Genomic DNA, 10,885 nt, shown 5'->3' with positions numbered 1-10,885 from the left:
TATTAAATTAGAATCTATTTAGCCCTCAATAAAATTACATAATTTAATTAGCTTAAAATTTTAAAAGTTTTAAATTGAATTTATTTGACTCTTAATAAAAGTATAGAGATTTAATTAAATTTATTTTCATAATTTTTTTATACAATATTATATTAAAATTGTAATATTATATTATTATAACCGTACCTTATATTATTATAACCGTACCTTATTATTTAGTCCCTGTAATATTATTTAGTTCATATATATTAAATATATTTTAGACTTTTTATAAGTAAAATTTACTATTTAGTCTCTATGATATAGAAAAATATATTAGTTAGTCTTTTTATTTTGAAAAATATATTAAAATATTCTTAACGTACTAAAAATATATTAATTAGTCATTTCATTAGTTTTATCCATTATATATTTTACTATTTAGTTTCTAAGAGAAAATTTATTAGTTGATCCCTCAATTTTATAAAAAAAATTTACTAATTAGTTTTTTGAGAATATTTGAAATTTTTTTTAAAAATTTAATAGCCAAAATTAATGGAGAAATTAATTAGTATATTTTTTAAAATTTTAAGAATATTTTAATATATTTTTTAAAATTAATGGATTAATTAGTGAATTTTTTTATATTATATGGATTAAATAATAATTTTTATTTTAATAATATTTAATCAATTAGTAAACTTTTTAAAATCTCAAAAAACTTTTAATGTATTTTTCAAAACATGAGCTAACTAATAAGTTTTTTAATATGACAATGATCAAATAATAATATTTTGTTATAATATCATAAATATAATTTATTAATATTTTTATGTATAACCATTTATAAAAATTATTTTACTATTAAAAAATTAATTTCTATACTAAATTTATGTCAAGAGTTTGGCATCAAACGAATAGCAAGATTTAAATTGATATTATAAGAAATAAAAATCAATGCATAAATAGAAAAAAATAAAACTTGAAAAAAAGATGTATATAAATGGTAGATATAATTGGTAAAATTATTGAGAATTTGCCATGAAAAACCCAAAAAAATTACTTTAAAATATAAAAGAGTGAATTATTATTTAATTTTTATATTTTATCAAAATTGATTGTTTAATTTTTTAATTCTGTCATTCGATTAAAATAAATTTTTATATTAGACGAGTTGAGTTTTTATCTAATTTAGTATCGAATAGTTCATAAACAGTTTAATTTATATATATATATATAATGATTTTTAGTTTAAAATTAATAAGTTTAAAAATTAATAAGTTTAAAAATTAATGAGCAAAAAAAATTCTATATTTTTTATTTTGTTGTAATTATACCTTATAAATTTTTTTGTCAATTAAATTCTGATTTTTAAAATTGCTCCAATTGTGCCTACTATTACTTGTATCGTTAAAAACTAGACAGAATCACCATGTCACTCGCCATATCAATGTCACGTCAGATGAATTACATATTTTTTAGTCACCTAACCAAGTTAGATTAAATAATCAAATACTTAATCTATATATTATTAATTTTCTTAAAATCCACTCTAAATATTATTATAATTTAGAAAAAAGCGGTGGATTAATATTATGCTTGAGAGTTAAAAGAATAATTTTAAAAAAGAATCCTAAAAAATTATTTTATTATTTTTGATATTTTTAAGTTGAATCATTTTATATATTATTTTAAATTATTTTTTAACACTTCATAATTAATATATTTAATAAGGTCATTTTCTTAATGATAGTTTTAAAAAATAATGCTAAAACAGTAAGCATATTAGATAGATTCAAGAAAAATCGATTGATAATAATTTTAGTCAAAATAAAATTAAGATAAATTGTTATTATAAAATTATTGATAAAAATAAAAAAATTGAATAATAATATAAATAGTAATTTTTAAATACATTTAATAGTGAAAAATGATAACTTTATAATTTTGTAAGTTTTTAATTGTACTAGTAATGGTAGGGTGCATTTAGTCATACATTAAAAAGATTGAGTTTAATTGATAAAAAGTAAAAATATAGGGTGGAATTGTAATAAAAGTAAAATACAGAGTTTTGTTGCGATTAATTATAAACTTAAACTTTACTGACGTGGCGTGACGATATGGCGAGTGACGTGGTATTTCCATTAGTTTTTTAATAGCATAAGTAACAGTCGGGTGTATTTGGAGTAATTTTAAAAGATCAAAGTTTAATGGGTAAAAAAATATATGGTATAATTGCAACAAAATCAAAAGTATAGAAATTTTTTTGACGATCAACTCTAAGTTTAAAACTAAATAATTTTAGTTAAATAAGTATATATAAAAACTAACTCACAAATTTGTGAAGAATGAGCTTTTAAATTTTAAGGATCTGAATATCTGCAAGTTTGAACGGTATAATTAAATTACGTAGAATTGAACTTTAAAAAATTTAGGTTGGCTCATGAAAATATATGTAGGGTTTGAATTTATATCTCTTATGATGTTAATCTCAACCTACTTAACGAGATAATTTACGAGTCTATTTGCGAATATGCTCATAAGCTCGAAAACGAGCCGAACTCACGGGTTTTAACGAGCTGAATTCTATGGAGTTCAAAAACGAGTTTAAAAATTAAGTTCGAACTTAGTTTGTTTATAAATTAGACCGAGCCCGATTAAACTTTTATCGAATCGAATCTCAAATAACTCACGAACAAACAGTTTAATTCATTTACACTTCTAGCTACTGCACCGTAAAGTATCTATCACAAGAATATTCCTACTTGATTTGTGATATTCCTACTTGATCTTAAACGATACACTTTGCTAAAAAATAAGATTTACATGAGTTTTTTCACTTGTTTCACTTTTTTACCGATCATTAATCTAATTTATATTAAGTAATCATATAGACCTTACACACTAATCTTTAAAAGTGTCCCTTTCACAGATTAATATTAAGTAATCAGATGCAACACCATGGATTATTTACCATCCCTAGCCTCGATTTGACAACAAGTCTATTATGGATAGCTAACCAGGTTACAAAACTGTGCCTGGGAATACGCTTACCCCACATCACCTTCCACAAATTAACCACTCCACCCTTCCTTCTTAGGACTTTCCAACCACTATTAACAGTGTAAGTCTATGAGTTTCCATTTAATATCTGCCCATTCATTGCTTACATAATGTTTTCGAACCTCTTCCCAGGCTCCTTCCATAGTGGAATCCAATGGATTAGGAAGCCTCCACATACCATCCAAACCTCCCTCACCTTAGCATGTCTATGATGTCAGAATATCTCACCTTAGCATGTCTATGATGTCAGAATATCTAGGGATGTCAGAATATCTAGGGATGGCAACGGATCGGGTATTTTCGGGTACCCGATCCGACCGAATCCTAATAGAATGAATTTGGATAGTTATAATCGGGTTTGGGATGGGTTCGGGTTTTAAAAATAATACCCGTTGCGGGTTCGGATCGGATTCGGATTTTATGTACAGGGTACCCACTACCCGAACCCGTTTATATAAATAATTAATTTAATATAAAAATATATTTTATAATAATATTTAGAAATTTTTTTAATATATTTTTATTTAAAAATTTAAATTTAAATATTCTTTAGAAATATTAAATTTTTTAAATGAAATTTATTAATGAAAAATATTTTTTATATAAATTATTAATTAAAATATATAATATTAAACGGGTTCGGATTTTATTCGGATAATAATAATCGAGTTTGGGACGGATTCGGATAGTTTAAATTAATTTTTAATCGGGTTCGAACCGGATTCGGATATTACTAATATAAATCGGATTCAGATTCGGATAGTTTAATTTTCGCGGATACCCTACCCGTTTACATCCCTAAGAATATCCCATATTCAACTTAGAGACCTCTCAACAAGACTTTTCCCACCCATGCAAGGGTCGTACCAAAATGAAAAACCCCTCTTCCCAACTTATATGCATAATGCTTTCTAAAACAATCTCTAATTTTCACCAGATTCTTTCAAGATCAACTAGCATTACTAGGTTTAGAGATCCCCAAAAACTGAGGCTTTTCAACTTATTCCTTACCATGTACCCTACCAGCATAGGATAATTATTTCGCAGACCATGAGTCAATTCTACTAGTTATTATACTAATAAGCTTCTGCCAATGCTCTTTTTTAATACTAGTAGATACCAGAGGTAATCCCAAATAGATAACAGGAAGAAATCCCTCCCTGAAATTGAGTAATTGTAGAATTTGCTGCTTCATCTCCTCTAGCACTCTTGCAAGATAAACACAGCTCTTAGACTCATTTACTTGCAATCCTAAAACCTCCTCAACTTCAAGGCCTCTCCAAGCCCACAGACCAAATTCCTAGCCCCATGACAAAACAAAAACAAATCATCTACAAAGCAAAGTGACTCGATGTTGCTTCTTTACACCCTTTACGAAATTTGAACCAGATTTTCAATTGCATTTTCGTTTGCAATTTTTTATTTAACCAATCCAAAATAATTACAAATATCACAAACCCAAACTATTAAATGCATAATATAACACAAATCAACCACAAATCTAATGTATTCAATTACAATAAAAAGAAAAGTCTTTTGAACTTAAAATTGAACATAATACAACCACAAAAAATGTATAATTAAAAGCATATTTTTGTAGTAAATGCCAAAACAAATAGTACCCGAAAATGTGTACAACAAGTAATCAACAAAAATCCTCGATTTGCTCATCTAATCCATCTTCATCTCAGGCATGCGGGAAAAGACCCGGTGGACTAGTGGGAGAGATACTGCACCATGCTCAAGCTCAGATGCACCTGTTGCAAAAACTCAAATTAATACTTAAACTCAACAAGTAGGTGTTAAAACTTGCACTCAAGGAGTAAGTACTAACTCTAGTTCAAGTTATAAGTATTAATTCAAGGAGCAATAAATAGAAATTATTTTGAGCATAAACTTACTACAAGTAATAAACTAGCAATAAATAGAAATCATTTTGGGAGCATAAACTTATTACAAGTAATGCAAGTATATGATAAACTAGTAGGTGTTAAATTCTAATGGACGGAAACAGGCATGAGTAGCTTTGGTAAAATGATACAGAAAGCAGGTGTTAACACCTGCTAGTTCACTGATTTAACACCCGCATTCTTACTGGTAAAAATCAAAATATATGATAAAATCTCCAAGTTATTGTCCTAAGGCAGCATGTTTACCGAAAAATGATAGCATTTTAAAAGGTCATTGAGCACAAAAGTAAAATAGATCAAGATTCTTAAGCATTATAGCATGGAATCAATTAGTTTTAGTTCTCAACTCATTTTTAGGACGGAGCTCTCGAGTTAAGGCTGCAGTAGCAGCCCAAAAAAAAATTGTAAGGAAGATGGTGGGTTTACCAGCAACTTGATCATTAGAAATCTGACCTCCATTCATCAACAATCTTATATCCAAAGAGATCTAGTCCATGTCTGAGTTCAAGTGAAAGGCACACACATATCATGGTTTCCACTGCAGGTAATTTACAGTGTTAGAAATTTTCGTTTTGTGAAGAGAATCACAGCTGATTGAAATTAGAAATGAAATTTGAAGTTAGTTAAATTACATACCTACTACATTTGAAGAAGGTAATTACCAAGTTTCTCTCCAAGACACCATTGAACGGTCAAGATATAACAACTTTAGTTTGCTGATCCCTCATTGCACAGCTTTAGAAGCCTCAGAACGATTTCGTAGTTTGCTTAGAATGAGATCATTATTCTGCGATAAATGTACTACCAATTATGTGGTAGTAGCATCAGCAGAGAACCCCTTATCAACCATTTCGTTGATTAGTTCTGATGCTTTTGGTAAATCCTCATGCTTGAGAAACCCTTGAATGATGATATTATAAGAAAAATTATTCGGTAAACATCCTCCCTTTTCCATGTCTCTAAATACCTTATACGCTTCATCCATTAATCCTTGTTGGCAGAGTCCTTTCATAATTGCACTGTATACATAAACATCAGGTTGTAAACCAATTTCAAAAAGACTAGAAAAAAGTTCCTTGGCATCATTAATCTTCCCAACTTTGCACAGACCATTGATCAAACTGCTATAGATCACAAGATTAGGCTTCAACTGACTTTTCTCCATTGCTTCCAATAGTGTGAGTGCCTCATCGAGATTCCCCTGTCTACACAAGCCATCAATCATAATTGAGAAAGTTACTATATTTGGCTGTTGACCATGAGAGTACATATCCTTAAAGAGCTCTTTTGCATTTTGGGGCCTCCCTGCTTGAAACATACCCTTTATAAGAGTACAATAAGTAACAGCATCAGGAACTAAACCTTTATGAGACATTTCACCAAAAATATCCTTTGCATCATCTATCATTTTGCACTTACAATATCCATTGATCAAAATGTTGTAGCTAAAAATGTCAGCTATTTCATTGGTCACCATCAGATCAAATACCTTTCTAGCCTTATCAATTTGGTTGCCCAGACAATATCCATCCATCAATGAACTATAAGTGATAACAGTAGGTTCCACACCTCTTTGAATCATTATTTTGAATATATTCTCTGCATTTGAAACCAGTCCTTTCTTACAAAGAGTGTCGATCAATATATTAAAGGTAAAAACATCAGGGGAAATGTTCCTCCCCACCATTTCTTTTAACAAGGTCAAAGCTTCCTTGAATTGGTCTGAAATGCAAAGACCATCAATTAAGGAATTGTAGGTGACAACATCAGGCTCTACACCTCTTTGATTCATTACATTGAATGTATTTTGAGCCTCTGAAACCATTCCATCCTTACAAAGAGCATCAATCAATACATTGAAGGTATAAACATCTGGTAATATGTTGTGCTCCACCATTTCATTCATCAAGGCCAAAGCTTGGTTCTTTTGGCCTAATTTGCAAACACCATGAATTAAACTATTGTAAGTGATGACATTAGGTGAAATGCCCTTATTCCTCATTTGAGAGAAGAGATCTAGAGCCTCACCAACTAGCTCATCCTTGCAAAGGGCGTCAATGATTGCATTGTATGTCACAACATTTGGCTCACAACCTCTATCAGCCATTCCCTTTAGTAGTCCGATAGCCACATTTGTTTTCCCAAATTTACACATTCCGTTTACTATCACATTGAAAGTACGAACATCAGGTTGATAACCACGTGCAACCATATCATCTAAAATTTCCACTGCTTTATCGATTTTGCTCTCCATACAAAGCCCATTAATTAAGGTATTAAATGTCACAACGTCAGGCTCCAATCCGAATTTGAACATCTTCCCGAAAACAGAGAAGCCAAAATCCACAAGGTGTAAATGGCAGAAGCAATTAATTAAGATGCTAAGAGAATAAAGATCGTGAGAGATTCCTAGCAATTCAATTGTTTTGGACATGGAAAGGACAGTATGATATTGTTTCATTTTCACAAGGGCAGATAAGAATCTATTAAATGGAACCCTAGAAGGCAGAGGATGCTTATGAATTACATGATTGAAGGAAGCAATGGCATCATCAAGGTGGGTAAAAGAAGCAGATTTGAAGTTATTTGTGAAGAAGCGTGCATCTTCAAGCGTGGAAGTAGAAGAATGGCAATAATTGGTAAATAAGAATAGGAATGGAGATTGAATGGTACCAATTGCCCCTTGTAGCTGAAGATGGAAGCTCCTGCTCTTCCTCCTCCAAGGCATCTTCATCATCATCGATCTCTCGTCAGTTGTTTTTAGGGATGGATCGGAGATTGGGAATGAGGAAAGGAAATAGAGAATCGGAAAAGGAAGGCCCTCTGCCAGCTGGTAAAGTGGTAAGGAAAACAAAAGGAAATTGGGAAAGGAAATGCACTAGTTGTTTATATGCACCACATTTTGTAATTTTTTTTTATTAATTTTTCATATAAAAATATTATTTAATAACAAATTAAATTTATCATTTTATAATAATAATTTTTTCAATATAAATTGAATTAATAATAAATTATAATCTAACATAATATTATTTTTTAATAATAAAAATATTTTTTTATGATAATTTTTTTTTATAATTATAAAAATTATTTATTATATTTATATATTTTTAAAAATTTTTATGATAATTAAACTACTAAATTTTTAATGTTTTAAATTATAAAAATAATATTTTATTATTAAAATATTAAATTAGAATTTATTTAGCTCTTAATAAAATTACATAGTTTTAATTAGCCTAAATTTTTAAATTAAAATTTTAAATTAAATTTATTTCACTCTAAATAAAAATTAATTTTTGTATACAATATCATATTAAAATTATAAATCATTTTAAATAACTAATAAATTTTCTTTTATATTATTATGATATTAAATTATTATAACCGTACCTTATATTTAATTAAATTTAGTTAAAAATTAATTAATTTTTTTAATTTTATTTTTTTAAATAAAATATTATAAATATAATTGTATAATATTGATTTTTTATTTTATTAAATAATATTCCTTATTTAATAAATAATTATCAATTTATATTTTTAAAAATATTATTATAGTCTAATTGTAAATAATATAGATGAGGAAAAAATAAATAGTTTATTGTTTAATTTTACTCTAATATAATCAGAAATTTAAAATGAGTAACTTTATATAATTTTTTATTATTAATTACTTCATTTATAACTTTATTTTAGTATAATTTTTTTATTTTTAATTATTTAATTTATAATTAACCAATCAAATTAAATATTTATAAATTTTTTCATTGGTTAATTGATTTTAAAAAATTTAATATTTGTATCATTGTATTTTAATTTGAACGTTTAAATTTTAAATAAATTGATTTAACTTTTATATTTAAATATAATTTTGATCGATTAAAATAAATAATTTAATAGTTAAATATGTAGATCACGATTTAAACTGTAATAAATTTTATTTTATAATAATAATTATAAATATTTTATAATAAATATATTATTTAATTTAAAATAATTATATATATAAAATAATTAAAAATAATATAGCTATTATAAAATTTTTATAATTATGAATACAAAACAAAATTTATCGACCACGTATTTAATCATTAAATTATTATTATTTTTAAAATTAAATATATTATTTAATTATAATTAAATGTGAAGTAATATTATTTTCACATATAGAGTTAGTTTATATTTAAAAAATAATAAGATATTATATTTAATATTTTATTTGAAATTTTATATTTTAATTTTTAAAATTGATTAAAATTATACTTAAATATAAATATTAAATCAATTAAATTAAATTTTAATTATTTAAATTAAAATATAAAATAATATAAACCTTAGACTTTTTCGATAATTTTATTATTAATTTATATAAATAATAATAATAATAATAATAATATATGTGATAGGAATTTAGGAATCGATAAATTAATTAAAATTAGATTAAAATATAAAATTTAAATCAATTAAATAAAAATTAAAAAATTTTAGATTAAAATATTAAATTTACAAACGCTCAACTTTTTGAATCAATTCACATAAATTATATATATATAAAGCCGAAGAAAAACTAAAATACTTTCAATTTCCCTATTATAATATTATATAATTAATGATTTTCTCTCGTGACACTATATATTTTCTCTTTTTCTTTCCCATTTCTCACCACTCTCCTCTTCCATTTTCCTTTATTTACATTCCCTGCCATCATTACCACCTCTCAACTTTGTCACCCTTGTTCCCATCGATTTTTTTATTCTTAAGTTGCCAGATTTATCTCTCGTGCTTTTTCTTATACTGAGATTTATAATGTTCAAAGTTCCTACACTCCTGGCATCTAGCATGCCTCCATTCATAAATCATATGTTGAGAGAATTGATGGGTACTCTCATCTTCTAGAATAACAGCTTCAAGGAACACCCCTTAACAAGTCCATTTTTATTAACTTCAGAAATAGTTTTAGGATGAGTTAATTCTGTATTGTTTCTACCTTCTTCTCATCAACATATATCTCTTCTACACTAACAGTGAATCTCAGAAACAAAATACACTTCACTTTTTACGATTAATAACCAGCTCAATGACGGTATCGAATCCATCAATTTAAAATGCACTTTCCTTTTCTTGATTGATAAGAATTTATAAATAAAGTAAGTGAGTATTGATTTCACAGAAACCTTAATTTTGTTTAATTTAGATAACCAATTTGAAATAGAAAAGTAGTTTAATTCAAAAAGTGAGAAGATGAAAGTTTTTTTATGAAAATGGTTTGCCGCACTCCGTCATATAAATAAAGTGAGAAGAAGAGAAAGTGGCTTGCCACACTCCGTCATAGAAATGCACTTTTTAATATTAATAACGAGCTCACTGACGGATGTTCAGTCCGTCAATTTAAAATTTATTTCTCTTCTCTTGATTGATTAAAACTTGTAGATAGGGTAAGGAAGTATCGATACCACATAGATCTGAATCCTGTTTAATTTAGATAACCAATTTAAGATAGAAAGTAATTTAATACAACAAGTGAGAAGAAAAGAGTTTTTTCGATGAAAGTGGTTTTGCCTTGCAAGCCAAGAAAAATAATAAATAATACAATTAAAATTTGAAAAACAAATAATTAATTAAAACTTTCAGCTGAAAATAATCAAATGTGTTTTACAGTTGATCATTGATTAGAAAAAAAAAATTCATGTTATTATCTATTGTTTGGTTATAGTGGTCAAACACGCGAATCCCACCAATTCTTACTTATGAATAAATTAATCCGCTTCACGCTTAAATTAATTTCTAGTTAACTAATAACTCAAACACGCGTGTAGATTTAATTAGTCAACTGCATTAAGAGAGAATAACCCAAAATTAATCAATAAAAACACGCGATTACCAGTTTATTACCATAAACTAATATATTAATTAATATTTGTTATTAACTC

At 26.6% G+C, this 10,885-nt stretch overlaps 1 protein-coding gene across 3 annotated transcripts; it reads right to left on the bottom strand.

Annotated features, from left to right (window-relative positions):
• Positions 1 to 4,606: 4,606 nt before the first annotated feature.
• LOC110607240 (pentatricopeptide repeat-containing protein At3g22470, mitochondrial) lies at positions 4,607 to 7,619 on the bottom strand. Of its 3 annotated transcripts, XM_021746318.2 has the most exons (3): positions 5,615 to 7,619; positions 5,379 to 5,490; positions 4,607 to 4,799 (listed from the first exon to the last, which is right to left on the bottom strand). In XM_021746318.2, exon 1 carries the CDS (start codon positions 7,411 to 7,413, stop codon positions 5,761 to 5,763), a length of 1,653 nt encoding a protein of 550 aa, XP_021602010.2. In that variant the 5' UTR covers positions 7,414 to 7,619; the 3' UTR covers positions 4,607 to 4,799; positions 5,379 to 5,490; positions 5,615 to 5,760. The 3 variants fall into 3 exon arrangements, with proteins under 3 accessions (XP_021602010.2, XP_043815707.1, XP_021602009.2); XM_043959772.1 differs by lacking the exon at positions 5,379 to 5,490; XM_021746317.2 differs by lacking the exon at positions 4,607 to 4,799 and having other exon boundaries at positions 5,236 to 5,490.
• Positions 7,620 to 10,885: the final 3,266 nt, after the last annotated feature.

The sequence above is a fragment of the Manihot esculenta genome, chromosome 9 (genome assembly GCF_001659605.2).
Source record: "Manihot esculenta cultivar AM560-2 chromosome 9, M.esculenta_v8, whole genome shotgun sequence".
In the NCBI taxonomy this organism is placed as follows: domain Eukaryota; kingdom Viridiplantae; phylum Streptophyta; class Magnoliopsida; order Malpighiales; family Euphorbiaceae; genus Manihot; species Manihot esculenta.
This window is presented reverse-complemented; position numbering and strand designations above follow the sequence as displayed.